This window comes from Artemia sp. Qi Xiang Cuo, chromosome 1, assembly GCF_049724085.1.
Source record: "Artemia sp. Qi Xiang Cuo chromosome 1, ASM4972408v1, whole genome shotgun sequence".
In the NCBI taxonomy this organism is placed as follows: domain Eukaryota; kingdom Metazoa; phylum Arthropoda; class Branchiopoda; order Anostraca; family Artemiidae; genus Artemia; species Artemia sp. Qi Xiang Cuo.
Window position 1 is genome coordinate 93,290,542 of NC_142794.1, and position 18,734 is coordinate 93,309,275.

General features: G+C 36.7%; 1 protein-coding gene across 1 annotated transcript; it reads right to left on the reverse strand.

Moving 5' to 3' along the window:
* Positions 1 to 4,034: 4,034 nt before the first annotated feature.
* On the reverse strand, positions 4,035 to 6,196 carry LOC148956933 (uncharacterized). Its single transcript, XM_089092650.1, has 2 exons — positions 5,837 to 6,196; positions 4,035 to 4,454 (listed from the first exon to the last, which is right to left on the reverse strand). Exons 1-2 carry the CDS (start codon positions 6,194 to 6,196, stop codon positions 4,035 to 4,037), a joined length of 780 nt encoding a protein of 259 aa, XP_088948776.1.
* Between the last annotated feature and the right edge of the window lie 12,538 nt (positions 6,197 to 18,734).

Consider the following 18,734-nt stretch of genomic DNA (forward strand, 5'->3'; position numbering starts at 1 on the left):
GACTCATTCAGTTGGACATCAGAAGTTCTATTGTACTTTTTTAAAGCCAGAAGGGATTGGAGGGTAACTAGCCCCTCCCCGCCCCCTCTTTTCCCAAATGCATCCGATCAAATTTTTAGGTAGCCATTTTGTTCAAAACAGTTTAAAGTTCAAATAAGAATGTCCTTGGGTGTGACAAAACCCCCTGAGCCCGGAAGCAAGGGTTGTAAGATATGCAAGTTGCCTGTTGTTAGCACATAGCCTAAGGTTTTTAGTGAAGAGGTAGTTGTATAAAATTTGGAAGAGGTAAATTCGATTTGAAATCGAAAGTTTTAGTTCACTATTTTAGAGTCAAAAGTGATCGGAAGACAACCAGCCCCCCCCCCCTCACACACACACACCTTTTCCCCCAAATGAACCTGATCAAAATTTTGAAAAAGAAAATTTTGTTCAGAATAGTTTAAAGGCCAAATAATTATGCCTATCTTACTTCACAATATGCAGTTCACAATATGCAATTCTTACTTCACAATATGCAATTCTTACTTCACAATATGCAGAATAATTGTACCAAACACATTCTGCATGCAGACCCGCTATACTTACCCCCCCCTAATGTGCAAATATATAGCCTAAATTTGTTTCTAAAGTAACAAAGAAACCGGTTTGTTCTCGAGTTTTACGCAGCGTAAACTTGAGTGAGTGGTGTATAACACACCAAGTACCAAGTTACAATAGCAATACCTAAGGATTGGTTAAGGGTATTAAGTTGGAACTTCAGAACCATGTTGAGAGGGAAGTTTAAATAGGAAAAGAGGGCAACCAGCCCCCCTCTCTTGCACTCGTAGATGCTTCCCTTTACACTGATAGAAATATTAAAAAGCCATTTTATTCAAAAAGTCAAAAGGTCTAATAGCTATGTCCCAGTAGATACCATGCACCTACACCCCTTGGTGCAAAGATTGTAAAATATCCAATTTGTCCAGATCTAACATACATGATTTTCATTGGAAAAAGGGAGGGGGGGGGAATTTCTGATCCTGAGTGCATCCGAAAAGACTTAGGGTTTTGAGAAGAAATTTCGGGGGATGTAGAGAAGTACATTGATCCAAATCAAAAGACACTATCTGCATCCAAGCTATCAAAAAGGTATATCTGCAACATCTTATGAATGGGCAAGGGTATTACCTTGAAACTTTCAGGGCTACTACAATTACTACTGCGGCTGCAAATGCGACTGGTTGCAACAGTGACTACTTCTGACAGTGACAATTTGCGACTGTGACTGCGACTGCCTGTAACAGGCATTATATATACTCGTGACTACTTTCAAAGAATATAATGGGATGTTGAACACAATCATAAAACACTATGTGCATGCCGATTGCCAAAGGGCGCATGAGCAATATCTCTGGAACAGCTGAGAGCATTAAGCTAAAACTGTCAGGGCATGTTGAACAGTGCTTGAACCTTCAGAAGATTTGAAGGGGGATTTTAAGTTAAATCAAAAGACACTATGTGCATCAAGGTTATCAACAGAGTATACCTGTAATATCTTAGGAGCAGCTAAGGGTCAGGATATTCAACCAAAAGATACTATATGCATCTTGGTTGTCAGGAGGGCGTATCTGAAATATCCCAGGAATGGCTAATGGCATTAAAGTTGAAACTTTCAGGGAATGTTGAGGGGGTGCTGAAATAAACCAAAAGCCACTACTTAAAGCTATTAAATTATAACTGGATATTTTAAATCTTACACCATAAACATGAAAAACTGGAAACATATTTATTATACCAAGCAAAACCAAAACTTTCCCAATAAAAAACGAACAGGAATTAATTTGAAAAAGCTTTCCGAAAAAGAAATTTTTCAAAGAAAGGTAAAGAGCAGTATTAAACTTAAGACCAGCAGAAAGAAATTCCTATATTAATTCAAACTAAAGAAAACAGAAATTACTATTTAAGAATCAATGACACCCAAAGCAAACAGAAATTAAAATAAACAATCATACAAAAAATAAAGACAACAGGTACTAATTTAAATGAATAAACAATTCTTAAAACAAGTAAAAATAAATTCAATGTTGAAGTCAAACTTAAAACAAAGAAAAATACTACAAACAGGAGTTTGGCTACTGCACTTTTCTCCCTTTCCTAACCATAAAACTCTAAAGCTTGTTGCTTCATTTGTGCTTGACTGAAAACAAAATAGTGACTAACATTTTCTTTTATATCTACAACATTAAAAAATTCAGTTCAAGATCTAGTTCAATGGGGTTTATTATCAATTCAAAAGCTAAATTACGAAAATAAAATAAAACTTTGAATTGCTGAGTTTCCAAGAATTAATATCGTTACATATCAAATATTCAGTTTATTTTCATTTGTTCTTTGTGGTCGTCTTCATTATTATAGTGATTTCGTATTTATGTTTTGTCGAGATTTTGAAGAGCAAAAGTATAGTGTACAAGATACAAATAGTTTTCAGATACAAGATACATACAATTTTGTAGTTGCAATAATCTAGTTCTAACGTATATGGCAATCCGTTCCTTCATCTGCAGAACGTGCCCTAGCCATCTCTAACCTTTTTCTCATTATAGCCCTAAAAAGTGGGATTGAACTACACTTTTCGTGCAGCCTTCTGTTTGAAATACAGTCAATCAGTAACAAAACAACATTGTTTGAAATACAGTCAATCAGTAACAAAACAACCCATAGGCAATTTCTGTGGAAAACATCTAGCAAATTTTCCTCTGTTTTTTTTTTTTTTTGGAGCACCCATGCTTCAGAAATCACATATGACAACTGTCATCACTGTAGCTTTTAATAATCTAATCTTAGTTGGCACACTTATCTTCTTATTCTTCCAAACTTTTTTTAAACTGTGAAAACACACCCTGAGCCTTTTCTAATCTATTTTTAACATCTTCACGGCACCCACCATCTTTACTAATAATGCTATCAAGGTATGTGATGCTGTCCACTTGATCTAACTTTTTGTTACAAATGTCACTTTTTCATCTTCACTTACTCCTAGCCTTAACAACCTAGTCTTCTTAATGCTAATTTTCAAACCTATTCTAGCCCCCTGAGCCTGCAGAACCCCTAAAAATTCATTCATTTTGCTCCCACTTTCAGCTAGGATTCTTAAATCGTTAGCATAATCTAAGTTCAGGAACGTTTTTCTTCCCCATTTGATTTCAAGTTTCCCCTTGCCTTTCCTGCACTCCTGAAAACAAAGTCTATGAAAATGATCTATATAAATGGGGATAGAACACACCCCAGCTTAACTCCTGATTTAATACAAAACCAGGTACTAACCTCATTTCCTACCTTAACTGCAGCAGTGTTATTCTTGTACAAAGGACTAATAAACTTAATTAATTTGTCTGGTATACCGCACAAGGATAAGACGTTTGCTAAAGCTCTTCTATCAGCTGAATCGAATGCCTGCTTATAATCTATAAAACTGAGGACTTAAGGTGTTTGATGACTCAGGCACTTCTCAATTTAGCATAAGAGTTGAAAATTTGGTTGATGCATCCTCTATTGTTCCTAAAACTACATTGTTCTACTATTAAAACTTTAAATAAAGTCTAAAAAGTATCATCATACTAAGTAATTTACTACCTACAGAAATCAGGCTAATGCCTCTATAATTACCACATTCACTCTCAGCACCCTTCTTATTACCTTAAATTGCATGTCCAGCAAGATAAGGTGGTGATGAGTTTCATGTGGAACACCTTGCTGGTGGTGTGACATGACTAACGTTTGGCATCCCAGGTTAGCCTACAATCTGCATTGGCCAAGTCCTGGTGAACTCCTTTCTTGAATGCATCTATGGTTTGGGAAAGGATGGTGGCTTGGGAGAGGCTGTTTCAGTAAGGACTAGCGCATAGAGAGACTGTCAGTGCTTACGTCAATGGCAACGGGAGACTTGCAGCTTCTTTGTGTAACCTTTTGTTGTACTTGCAAGGGATGAGGAGAAAACTTGACTTGAGAGGTTGTTTTCTAGCAGTTTGCAAGTAGTGATTGCATCTCCTCTTTCTTCAGCATACTAGGGTGGGGAGTTTGAGGGATATAAGGCATTCCTCATACAGCTTGTCTTGCAAAGCTGGTATGAGCTTTGTTGCTTGCCTTTGGACACTCTTGAGTGCTCTAATGTCCATTTTATAATGGGAAGATGCTAGGGTCATTCCAAATTCCAGGTGTGGACATACAATAGCTTTGTACAGCTTCTTGACCACACACGGTTTCATGGTGATAAACGTTCCCTTTATGAGCCCTAGGGCTCGGTTTGCTTTAGCAACTTGAGCTTGTGTGTGGCTGTGAAACTTGAGTTCATCATCAACAATAACCCCCAGGTCCTTCTCCTCACTTACATCTTCAAGTATGTAATCTCCAAAACAGTAGGGTTGTCTAGGCTTGTTGTGTCCAAGATTCAGGACTTTGCATCTTGACACGTTGAACTGCAAACCCCAATCAGATGACTATCTAGATAGTTGATCTAAGTCTTCCTGCAATTTTGAGAGATTGAGGCTAATTTGGGCCTGTCCTAAGAGCTTGCAATGGTCAGCATATAGTGTCAGTGGGTTGTTCAGGTCTGTTGTACAGTCATTAATATATATGTTGAACAATGTGGGCTTTAAGATTGTGCCCTGTGGGACTCCACTAATTACCTTAAATCACAGCTTTTTAGTGAAATAAGGACTTTCGATCCTGTTGAATCACTCCTTGTGATGACTGTTGTAGTTGGTTAAGTTCTGGTGGAAGATTCTGGTGCTTCCCAGTCAAACTTCCACGGTGTATCTTTCCACTCAGCATCCAGATGGCGTTTGAAAGCATCTGTTGATTCAGCAGCAACAGTGTCCTCCTTGAGGTTATTCCAGAGGTTCTCGATCCGATTCGAGAAGAAATTGCATCTTGCTCCAGTTGTAGCGTGAGGTTTGCGGATTCGTCAAGGGTGTCCCCGTGTTTTGTGGGAGGTGTCGATCTCCAGGATCTCATTTTCTCGATTGGTTGAGAGGAGTTTATGCGCCTGGATCATGTCTCCACGTTTCCGCCTGTATACTAAGGAGGGGAGGTTGAGTTCCTTCAGCCATTCACTGTATGTCTTGTTTTCCATGCCGGCAATCATCTTAGTGGCCCTTTGTTGGATTTGCTCAAGAACTGCCTTGTCCTTTTTGAATTGAGGGGTGGCCAGTATCGTCCCCACCTCCAGTCTAGGTCTTACTAATCCTTTGTAGAGTTCGGTGATTACGTGTTTACTCCTACTGGTGATGCTGTGTTTGATGATGCCTAGGGCTCTACTAGCATTGGCTGAGATTTTCTGTGAGTGGGAGCTGAATTTCAACTGGGAGTCAACGATGACGCCAAGGTCTCTCTCCTCCTGGAAAGGCTCAATTGTGTGGTGACTTCCAGAATTTTGGGTCATGAGGTACTGATGTTTGGGGTTTTTATGTCCGAAGTGTATGACCTTGCATTTTTCTGCGTTGAATTCCAGCAGCCATCTTTTGACCCAGGAGCACATGTGGTTGAGATCAGTTTGGAGGGATTGAATGGAAGAAGAGGTGTTGGCAGGACCTATGAGTTTTGAATCATCCGCATATAGGGTGGTTTTGTTGCTGGTGATGAGGGGTAGCTCATTTATGTAGATGTTGAACAGGGTGGGGCCCAGGACGCTGCCCTGGGAAACCCCACTACTGACTGATTTTGGCAAAAAGGACATGGCTGTTTGGTCTGGTTATACTTTCACTTGCTGTCTTCTGTCCCTCAGAAAGTCCTCTGTCCAACTGACCACTGGACTAACAGATACAGTAAGTAGCCTGTGAATGAGGTATTGGTGACAAACCTTGTCAAATGCTTTGGCCACTGGTAATCCTCTCTCTAGTAGGTCAGTTACAAGACTATATGACTCAAGAAGGTTTGTGTCCACCAATCTCTTTGAGCGAAAACCATGCTGACTACTGCTGATAAGTGAGTTGGCCTCAAGATGGTTAATGATACGCTTGTTTATGATTCTCTCCATGACCTTGCATGCCACACATGTAAGGCTGATAGGTCTGTAGTTTGCTGCAGAAGTTTTGCTACCCTTCTTGTGAATTGGGATGACTATTCCCTTCTTCCAGTCCCCTGGAAGCTTTCCTTGTGCCAGCGACAGATTGAATAGTTTTACCAGTGGGGCTGATATTGCAGGGCTTGATTCCTTCATCAGTCGTGGGCTGAGACCATCAGGTCCCGTCAATTTATTGGGATCGAGGTCCTTAAGCTGTTTGGTTACTTCTTCGATTGTGACTGGTGAGTGTACCATCGGGAAGGGAGTGTGGGCCTGTTCTGCTGGTGGGGGGTTGATTGGGGGTCATCCATGGAGAACACTGAGGCAAACTGCTGATTAAGCAGGTTTGCTTTTTCAGAGGGGCAAGAGGATAAAGAGTTGTTGTTTATCAGGTCTGGTACGGTGTGTCTGCCTGGCTTCTTATGGGAGATGTATTTCCAGAATAATTTTGGGTTTTCCTTAACGTTTTTGGCCAGTCGTTCTTCGTAGTTTGAGGTCAGTTTTCTAGTTTCTTTTCTGAGGAGGTTCCTTGCAGTTTTGTACTGCTTGTACAAAGCTGTAGTATTTGTTTCGTGTACTTCTCCCAAAGTTTTTTCTTCCTGTTGCGTAGTTTCTTGATTTTTGGGGTGAGGAAAGGTAGAGTTTTGGGTTTCTTTTTCCATGTTACACTGGTGTGTTTGGCTTGGCTCTCTAGTAAGGTCTTTTAGAGTTAGCCATGAGGCTTCGACATCTTCTGATATAAGTGTTTCCAGGTTAGCATCTAACAGCTCCTCCACCATCATCTTGTAATTTGTAAAGGATTGCTTGGTATATTTTGATGGTTTGGAGTTGAGTTGAATAGATGAGAGAACTGGCATGTGGTCACTTGAGCCAATTGGACTGAGAGTGTGTGTGTTGATCACCTTTTCTGGGTCATTCGTTATGACTAGGTCCAGTATGGAGGGATTTTGTCCTGGGCGCATTCTTGTGGGCATAGTTACTGTTTCGTACAGAAAGTTATCGGAGAGGGCTTGTACTAATGGGTTTTGTTCAAGGCTTGACTTGGTCATACCTTGGCCATCTACCCAAGACACGTTTGGGAGGTTGAAGTCCCCTGTCATGAGCAGGGTTGCCTTTGGGTAATTGCATAGTATAAATGACAGGAATTTCATCTGAATAAGCAGTTTTACCATTGGCATCATAAACTACTACCCTTTGAGTTCTTCCAGTAAGAAAGGCTTCAGTCCAGGCAACTATATCCTCATGTACCCTGTATGCTTCCATCATACAGGAGCTTAATTAGGAAATTGAAAACACTTTAAGGCTGGAGCCAAGCCAAATACTATTAAATACTACTAAAAAATGACAATAATTAACATTTGCATCAATATTGGAAAATATACATGGTGAAAGCTTTCAACAAAAGCTTTCTATGGTGAAAGCTTTCAACAAACATATTTTTACTTTTTATTTTAAGCTTTCAGTCTCTTGTTCATTAAATATAGTTTTGAAAATGTAGCTCCTACAATGGCAGCAGGATTTTTGGCCTTACAAGTTTTTTTTTTATTATTTAAAAATATAGGTTTACAAGTCTTTATGGCCTTACAAATAAGGACAAATCAAAGGTATGTGGCTCCAAAACAATCTTTTCTTAAACTTCATTTTACAAATGCATTTATTTTTCAAACTTTCATTTTGGTACCATTGTAGAGCTAGGGCTCCTCTGAAGGAAACATGTTAACAAAACATAAGCAGTACCAAGGGGTACTTTATTTTATGCTCTTTCTAAATATCATGATTGATTTCCTGACAGTACACTCACCACTCCCTAGCAGTTATTGCTTATATAGCTCTAACAATCTATTTCTTTGTTGCTCTTTATGTTTTGATGCTATACTCTAGATTTGATGAAATCCAATTTTCCTAGAGTGCTTACAACTGAATTTTGGACAAAAATATTAGTTGAAATGAAGCATATATGGTAACAATGGAAGGAAACATAGTGTGATTAATAAAAAGTAGCTGCATATTACAAGCAAGAATTTTAAATCTTTTTAACATGTTTTCTTCAGAAGAGTCCAAACTCTGAAATATTATCTTCACTTTTACATAATACAATAGAGTTAGGGCTCTTCTAGAGGAAAAAGCATAAATGAAAAGAGAAGTCCCATTTCATTGTAGCTTGTGACAACTATCACCCCCCCCCTAATAATCTCTTTATTTTTTCATCTTGTGAAGCAATACTTCCTGCCTGCAGTGTGAATTATTTGCAAAGGAATCTTTATCAAATTATGCTTAAATACTGGTGCTAGACAGACTCAGGGTAGACTCTCCAGGAGCCTTGCGTGTTATATCAGATGTACTCTTGATGATGAATCCCCCACTCATCCAAGCATTTTCTAGCCGTGAGACTTAACAAACACTGTCCTAATCAATGGTTACCTCCCACTTAATAAGATTCTCAATGGCTGTTCCAAACCTTTGCAAAGTCTTGTGATAAGGTACAAGGTTTAACTAGCAGAGTTGAATCTCTTGATTATTCACAGCCTTTTTCTGGAATTGCAACATTCCCATACCATCCAGTCCGACTGAGACCCTGCTAAATGCTCTACCAGCAGTGTAAACTTGTATTAATGAAGATTACAGCTTCTCATATCCATAATAGTGGTGCAGGTTTTCATCTGTTACTACCCTTGCTGAAAGTTTTCTTGTGCATAGTGTATAAAGAGCAGTGTTCCAGTTATCAAATTGATTTGATTATTTATGGTGAAAATAAGCTTTTAGTGCTGAAGTTTCTTTTTATATAGTAGTCTGTCATTTCCCTTTTTGTAGACAGGTAAAAAAAACATTATTATTATTTGGATCATTGTGGGCATTTGCTTTTTCTTCATTCCTCTGATGGTCACATCAACAATGAAGAGAGAGATTATGACCTTCTCCCTCTTACTCTAAATCCATCTATTAGTTCAGCTATCAGATTTAGTGCTCTTTCTAAGCTAAGCAATGGACTTTCAAAAACAATATTGGGAACAAAATTGACCACTCTATCTTTTGACTCTTGCGTGGTTGCTATCCACTATTTCCATACCTTTTAATCTTCTTAGTGACAGTTATACTGTCAGTGAAGCCTTTCATCAGTTGAATACTTACTAAGGAATTTTTTTTTGTCAATTAAATAAATTGAAGCAATGGCACTTCAGTAAAATTCATGAGAAACTCAATACCTGTAAAACCTTTTGAATCTGTGATCCTGAGCTTAAGAAAGTCAAGAACCAAGACAAGTTTTGGTTGAAGATTTGGATTGCTTGTGGTAGACCTTCTAGTAGGCAAGCTTATATTATTAAGCAGAAAAATAAATTGACATATCAGCATCATCTTTATGCTGTTTGATTTTTGGATGCTCAATTTCTGCCTGATGATAATTGGTGGAAAGTGTGCTTAATGCAGCAAGACTTGAAGATTCTTTTTCTAGTGATATTATATTCAAGACTGCTGTAGACTAATTATTAAGTATTATGTGCATATTTTATCCAATATTAATTATGCTGAGCATATCCATTTTACTGCTTTGTTGTGCGGGTTCTTCTTTAACTGTTGGCCAAAGGTAGGCTATATTTATTTATTGAAAAACCCGTCAAATAATACAACAAGATGGAGCACTTAAAAGAAGAAAAAGAAGACACAAACTATAACAAACTGAACCAACAAAGAAAACAAATCACTGATTCACTGAATTAGCAGATGGGACCATTTGTTTAGATTTTGGCATATTTTTCTATTATGCTTTGCTATTTGTCTAGCAATGGCAACATCAGGGTCTGTAACTTTAAAATTTTCAATTAAATGTGAATTCCTATACCACCGAGGTAGACAAAGCAAATACTTTGCAAAACAAAAATACATTGCTCTGATTATATTCTGGTCAGTTTTAGTGAGAAGTTTCCAGAAGGGCGTGGCATATAAAATGTGAGGAAGAGGAATGGCGTTATACAAGCTTGCTAGAAGCAGCCAGTTGAATCAGAGTTTGCATGATACAACTGAAGTGCAAGATGCTGAAATTTGTCATTTAAGCTGTTTGAGGAAAAGTTTTTGGGTGTGACAGATAGATGAACCTATGGGTAAATCAAGATAAATGAGGCAATCTACTAGCTGGACAGAGCTAGAACCAAGGGCAATGGTAGGAACACAAAAATCAGTTTCCCAATTGAATAAAATGATTTCTGATTTTGGAGAGTTGAACTGAAGTCCAACTTTAAGATATTCATTTTTATTCAATTCAGATTTTTCAATAGATATTATATCTATTGAAAAACCTGATTTTGTCAAGTCTCTTTGATGGTTAAAGTAAAAATCTTGTGATAATGATGGTGTTTGTGCAGCATACCTTAATTCAAATTTGTATGAACTTTCATCCCATCTTCAGTTATTATTTCAGAGGTGCCTTTAAAGATCTATTGTCCCTGATTCATATTTCAATTCATGTAATTCCTACAGGTTGGATACCATCACGTCCACTCTAAACATATTACTTGAGCATGAATTACTTCCACATATTAAGAAGATTTTTAATAATGAGGCTAACCAGTTTGGATTCAGGTCAAGTTTGAGTAGTCAATATGGAAGCTTCTTGGAATAATTGCATTGTTCATTTTGCACCTTGATGTATTTAAAACATTTAACAGAATTTGCCATACCCAAGCCTGATATGTTCTTAATCAATTTGATGTGAATGTGTCTGTGATTCTTGTTTAAAGTTCTGGTATTCAAATTCATATTCCAGATTAAAATCAGGAACTTGTGATTTTTGGGGGCATATATCAGTTAAGTGTGGATTAGGGGAGGGGGCTCCCTCTCCTCAATAATTTAATGCTTCTATTGAAAATGTGTTGTCTGTCTTGTCTTTTGGAATTCACATATGTATCATATTTAGCTAATGCTGACTATCTGCTTCTCATTAGCCAAACTGAAGTTGGTTTGGTGAGTCCTGTCTAAGCTGTTGCTGCTGCATTTGCAAGTATAGTGAATATCTAACTTTTAACAAAACCAGTTTATCTCATCCTTTGGATTGTAGTTCATTTTCAAACAGTTCATGGTAACGAACTGTAAGTAAGGAGCAACCCGGCTCAATGGTAACCGAAACTCTAGAAAACGGGTTTTTGATACCAATAGATATATCAATACAATCGGATTTCAATGCTGATTTCAAATATATAACTTTCATCAAGTTTATTGCTACCCATCAAAAGTTACGCGCCTGAGAAAATTTGGCTGATTTTCAAAAAAAGGGGAAAGACCCCCTAAAAGTTATAGAACGTTAATTAAAATAACACCATCATATTCAGTGTATCAGACAACCCTACTGTATAGTTTTCAAGCTCCTGTCTACAAAAATGTGGAATTTTCCATTTTTTGCCGGAAGAAAGATCACGGATGCGTGTTTATTTTATTTTATTTTTTTTTCCCAGGGGTGATAGTATTGATCCGGTAGTCCTAGAATATCGTGAGAGGTCTCATTCGAACAGAAACTAAAATTTCTAGTGCCCTTTTTAAGTGACCAAAAAAAATGGAGGGCAACTAGGCCCCCTCCCACGCTTATTTTTTCCCAAAGTCACCCAATCAAAATTTTGAGATAGCCATTTTGTTCAGCAGGGTCAAAAATATGATAAATATGTATTTTAGGGTGACTTAATCCCCCAAAATTCCCAGAGGGAGGGCTAAGAGTTATGAACTTTACCCAATGTTAACATATAGTATTGGTTTTTGGGAAACATACAGAAGTTTTCAGGTGGTTTTTTTTATGGCAGTGGGTGGGATGGGTGGGTCGGTAGTTATGTTGGAGGATCTGTTCATGATGGAAGTTTTCAGGGGGGAAGGGAAATTGCCAGGCAGGGGGCGCCGGACTTGCCAGCATTATTTATTGGTTATTGGGAAGTATACAACCATTTTCAGGAAGGATTTTTTCTGGGGGGGGGGGCGAGAGGAGGGGGTTACTCTGGAGAATATTTCCGTGGAGGATGTTTCTTTGGGGTAAGAGACATTTCTATGAAGGGGGTGCCGGATTTCCAAGCATTAGAAATTAAATCGATCATTAGACGATCAGAAATTAAATAAAAAAAACAAGTTTTTTCAACTAAAATGTAAGAAGGAATATTAGAACTTAAAACGAACAGAAATTATAACGTATGTGAGGGGGTTCTCCCCCAGGTCAATACCTCACTCTTTATGCTACAGTTTTTTTTAGTGCTTTCAAAAGAGCTATCTATTCTAATTAAACGGCCTTTGTGATTCAGGGGTTTTTGAATCAAATTTTTTTTTAATTTTTAACGTAAAGAGCGTGGTATTCACTAAGGGGAGAACCCCTTCATATACGTAATAACATATACGCAATAAAAAAACAAGCAATACGGCTCAATAGTAATTGAAACTTTTAAAAACGGAATTTTGATGTCAATAAATGTATCAAAAGAATGTGTTTATAATGCGGATCCTAAATATATAAATTTTATTAAGTTTAGTATTACTCATCAAAGGCTACAGGCCTGAGAAACTTTACTCGATTTTTTAAAGAGGGGGGAAACATCCCCTACAAGTGAAAGAATTTTAATGAAAATCACACCATCAGAATTCAGCGTATCAGAAAACCCTATTACATAGGTTTCAAGCTCATATCTGCAAAAATCTGCAACTTTGTATTTTTTGCCAGAAGAAAAATATACAAATATAGAAGTTAGTTACGTAAGTTAATTTGTAAAGACATCCATTTAACAAAAGAAAAGTAAAATTTTTATGCAAATAAAAGCTGCATTAACTAAAAAACGATCAGAAATCAAATAAAAAAAACAAGTTTTTTAAACTGAAAGTAAGGAGCGACATTAAAACTTAAAATGAACAGAAATTATTGAAAGGGGCTGTCCCCTCCTCAACGCCTCGCTCTTTACGCTAAAGTTTGACTCTTTCTCACAACTCTACTTTTCATAACAATAAAGAGCTTTAGTATAAAGAGCGAGGCATTGAGGAGGGGACAGCCCCTTTCATATACAGAATAATTTCTGTTTGTTTTAAGTTTTAATGTCGCTCCTTACTTTCAGTTTAAAAAACTTGTTTTTTTTATTTAATGAATACCAGAAGTCACCTTTTTTCAATAGGTAGAGATTTCTGTTTGTAATTCTTTAAGTTTTATTTGTCTCAAAACACCTTAGGATATTAAAAATAAACTTAAACTGGGCTATCCTAAAATTACTATGCATTCTGGACATTTCTGGCAACATCCACTTACAAAGTAGCATTTGAGTTACTGTGATCATTCTGTTTTGTTTTGTCTGGGGTTCATATATATTTGTGTTTCTTTATCTTGTATTTTGTGTTATTTTAATAGTAATTAAATTGCCTTAGATTGCTCCTAGTTGCAATTTAAGGTAATCTTTTATTTATATTATTATCTTAATGTAAGTATTATCATTTTATTACTTAATTATTTTAGGAAAATCTGTAGGAAAACAATTTTAGAAAGGTATTTTGAAGAAACTACCTCAACTCTTTCTCCCTCTGGGGGTCTTGATCTTTAAAAATCTGTATTTTATAAAATGGAAGGTAAATTTTTACCAAATCATATTATTGACTTACAAATAAAGTAAACATAACACTTGATGCCTTTTTTATGCTCTTTCCAAATATAATAATCATTTTTGTTGGAAATGAATTTTACCACCACCCTAATTTATACAAATTCAGGGTATATATTTACACATTAAGGGGATTGGGGTAAATTTTGTTTCTGATGTAAATGAGAGGTAAGATTAAACTTTCTCCTTACCCCCCTAATGTGCAAATATATACCCTGAATTGGTATAAATAGGGGTGGGGGCTAAAATTCATTTCTGACACAAATTATTATTATATTTGGAAAGACCATAAAAAAAGGTGGTAAAGTTCTACGAAATCATATTATTGAGTTATGAATAAAGTGAATACACCATTTGATGACTTTTTTATGCTGATTACGAATATAATAATAATTTATATCGGAAATGAAATTCAGCCCCCCCCCCCCTAGCCAGGGTATACCTACACTCACCTACCCTAACCCTGAATGTACATATATAGGGGGGGGGGGGGCTGAAACACATTTCCGATATAAATCCTTATTAAATTCGTAAGCAGCATAAGAAAAGGCATCAAATGGTTTATTCCCTTTTTTCCTAGGCTAACTCAATAATATGATTTCCTAGAACTTTACCAAAAAGGTATTGAGTGGTATATTCACTTTATTTGTATATGATTTGGTAAAAAATTACCAAATTGAATCCTTGCAAAATAAATTTTCTGCTTAAAATAAAGTACAGCAAAACTGTTCTTGGTTTCACAACTTTGTTCAATCTCAATTTATGAGCTTTCAAAGATCCACAAATGAATTTCCAAAATTTTGAAAAAAAATCAATTGCTATGGCTTAAAATTTCACTCAAATAACAGGAATTGCATTTTTCAGAACTACAACCAGAGAAAAACAAACTGATAACTGAAAATTAAGGTAGAATGTTTTTTTTTTATCAAAAGATCAATAGCCTAGGCATAAACCTGTTGTGTAGGCAAATTTCAGGACCTTCTAGAGGGAGAATGAGTGGAGATAGGTACTTCAAAAATACCTTCCTGGGACATACTTTAGCCTGTAGACACATCCCTGAAAGTTTGAATTTCCTAACCTAACCCATTTCCAAGATAGCCAAAAGTAGCTAAAGCAGAATTTTACCCTAATAAATTCAAGTGTTTGATCTTAAACATCTTTAATAATAACCATATTGATGTACAGCTTAGATTCTAAGCTTTTCTCTGATATATACAATTCTTCTTTTTTAACAAGGTGTGAGGGTTTCAGTTTTACACAGCTTTGCTCAATTGGATAACGGATTTTTGACCCTAGGCCTACACATAGGCTATTTATGACATTGCCCTAATGTTTCATTCACAGATCATTAGGCCTAGATTTTATTGTTAGTGGTCTAAGGGGGATAGGACCATCCATTTCTAAAGTACTAAAACTTCTCAATACTTTTGTGCTTCCTAATTACCTAATATATTATCCAATTTTGAAAATTATAGTCTTTCAGCTATGTGAAATTTCTCTCATTTTGATCCAGGGTTGCCATCCGGTGAAAAAACAATCACTAGATTCTTAAAAAAATAATCACTAGATCAGCTCACAAATCACTAGATAATTGACTAGAAATCACTAGAATTATAATACTCTTTATTAGTGTAATTAACAATTGTTTTGTTTCTTTACCATGTTCTATACAGGTGTACATATATTAAGGGGGAAATTTACCACCCTAGGTCTGGACAAATAATTTTAGATTGATGTTTTGCTGTTTCTCTAGCGAAAAATGTCCCTAAATAGGGGGTCTTTCATCCATTTTTTTGGATAAAGTTTGAGAGTAAAATCTCTTTGGGTTGCCCCTATTACAAATAAGATTTTTGGTCATCATTTTTCTTCTTTGACCACCATTTCTCTTATCATTCTTTTTGCGCTTTTTAGTTCCTAAATCTATCACGTCCGATAGTTCACATTTCAGACGAGTCAGGCTCAAAATTGTCTGAGCCACCTGAATAACTAGATAAATCACTGGCACTATCATTATCTTTAGATCCAGAACCTTTTTTGTGCCTGGGGATGGACTCAATAGCATTTGAGTTTGAAACTGCTCAAGCAGAGGTGACACAGCTAACAGGTACCGTCTGTTCATGAACTGGAGCACAAATATTGTCTGACGGAGTGTTTAGGCTATTTTCATTCTTATTAGCAGACTTCTTAAAGAAATCGATAAGGTTCTTGTTGTTTTTGGCATTTGAAGCTTCCATGTGGCCTTGAAGTTCCTTTCCTATAAAAATTTTGTAAGTTTAATTTTTCACGCATACCTTAATGGGGTAAAGCAGGGTATGCTCAAAACACAGTCAACTCAATAAAGCAGAACTATTATTATAAAAAAAATAAACAAAATGGGACAGGAACTTCTAGTTTCACAAAGCGGACAACTACTCACTGAACTACTAGAGTTGGTTTCTAGAATTAAAAGCAAGTGGCTTCTAGAATAATTAAATAAAAAAACAAGTTTTTTTAACTGAAAATAAGGAGCAACATTAAAACTTAAAACGAATAGAAATTATTCCATATATGAACGCCACAAGGTCTTGCTCTTTACGCTAAAGTTTTTTATTGTTTTATAAAATAAAGTTTTGTGACATAGACAAACTTTAGTGTAAAGAGTGAGGTGTTGAAGAGGGGACATCCCCTTTCATATACGAACTTTTTTTTTAGTTAAGTACAAATTATATTCTGGCTCTTAGAAATCATAGGATTTAGAAACCTACTCAGAATAATTTTTGCTCGTTTTGAGTTTGACTTATTTCAATTTCTGTTTGTTACAGAAATTATTTTAATTTCTGTGGGTTTCATTTATTTATTAATACTGATTTGTGGTAGTTGTGGTATGCTTGGTAGATTACTAGATTCTATTTTTTTTCATTTTTGGTTTAATGGAGTTCTTTACTTTGTTTGAAAAACTTATTTTGTGAAAAAAGTTTTTTTGATTAATTTCTGTTTGCTTTATATTGACATAGCCTTTTTCAGAGAGAAAGAGTAAGCCTCTTCTAAAGTTAAACAACCATCCCAAAAATCTTTAACACCCCCTGGGCATAAATTACAACCCTTGTCCCTAGTCTCTGGGGTTTGTTTCAACCCCAAAAGCCTTGTTACATGATATTTACTATTATTAGACTATTTTGAATAGAATGGTCATCTCAAAATTTTTATTACACACATTTCAAAACAATATGACGGATGTGTAGGGGGGAGAAGGTAGCTGCCCTCTGATCAAGTTGAATCTTAAAAAGAGCACTAGAGGTGTATGATAACCAATTCAATATAAGTTCATATAAATTTATTAATCCACATTCATAAATAAATAAATAAATTAAACAACACTTTCACACTGGAGAAAACCTACGAAGGTTTGTGATCGCGCCCCAACTGAGCCCCCTTTGAAGTTTATATGACCACACTTTCTATATAAACCCTATATGTCCCCACGGAAAAGCTTACAACCCCTTGCCATGAAGACTAGGAGGATTTGTTATCCTCAAAGACATAACCTTTCTGATAACCTTTCTGATGATTCCAGACCTTTCTGATAGGCTCTACAAAATGGATCTATCGAAATTTTGATTAGAAGTGTTTGAGAAAATAATAGGCAAGGAGGGAGAAATTTGCCTTCTGATCACTTTCGACTATTAAAAAGGCACTAGTTCTCTCAATTTCCAATCATATGAGCCCTCTTTGAAGCTTTTACGACAAAAACTTCTATAAAAACGTTAAATGCCCCCAAGGCGTTGCGCCCCTGGTCCTGAGGGTTATGGGGAGAGGGTTGTCATCCTCAAAGACATAATTTTGAGACCTTTCAACTACGTTCAACAAAATGGCTATCTGAAAATTTCGAATGAATGTGTTTGAGGAAATGATGAGCGTGAGAGGGGGATTAGTTACCCTCCAATCACATTCGACTATTAAAAAGGGCACTAGCCCTCTCAATTTTCAATTGAATGAGCCCCTTTTGAAGTTTCTACGAAAACGTAATCTATAAAAACCTTATATACCCCAGGGCATAACTTACAACCTTTGCCCTGCGAGCTGTCGGGGGTTGTCATCCTAAAATACATAATTTCCAGAACTTTTAACTACGGTGAACAAAATGGATATCTCAAAACTTTGATTGACTGTGTTTGGCGAAATGGTGGACTGAGAGGGGGGTTAGTTGCTCTCCATTCACTTTCGACTATTAGAAAGGACATTAGCCCTTTCAATTTCCAATCAAATGAGCCCTTTTTGAAGTTTCTATGACTGAAATTTCTATAAAAACCATACATGCCACCAGGGCATAACTTACAACCCTTGCCCTGAGGGTTGTGGGAAGGGGGAGGGGGGTCATCCTTAAAGACCTAATTTTCAGAATCTTCAACTACGTTGAACAAAATGAATATCTCAAAGTTTTGCTAGGATGTGTTTGGGGAAATGGTGGGCATGAGAGGGCGTTTAGTTGTTCTTCAATCATCTTTGAATATTAAAAAGGGCTTTAGCCTTTTCAATTTCCAATCGGATGAGCCCCTTTTGAAGTTTCTGCGACAACTCCTTCTATAAAAACTTCATACGCCCCCAGGGGGCCAGGGGGCCCCAGGGGGCCTTCATACGCCCTCAGAGACCTAATTTCCAGAACTTTCAACTACATTGAAAAAAATGGCTATCTATAAATTTTGATTGCATATGTTTAGGGAAATGGTGGGCGTGAGAGGGGGGTTAGTTGCCCTCCAATCACTTTCGACTATTAAAAAGGGCACTAGCCATTTCAATTTCCAATCAAATGAGCCCATTTTGAAGCTTCTACGACAAAAGTTTCTATGAAAACCTTATATGCCCCCAAGGCTTACCTTATAACCCTTGCCCTGAGGGCTCTGTGGGGGGGGGGGGGTTATCATTCTTATTGACCTAATTTTTAAAACATTCAACTACGTTGAACAAAATAGCTACAATAAGTCCTTTTTGTAGTTTCACGACAACGCTTTCTATAAAAACCTTATATGCCCCCAGGGCATAAATTACAACCCTCGTCCTGAGGGCTGTGGGGGGGGGGCATGGTTATCATTCTTATTGACCTAATTTCTAAAACT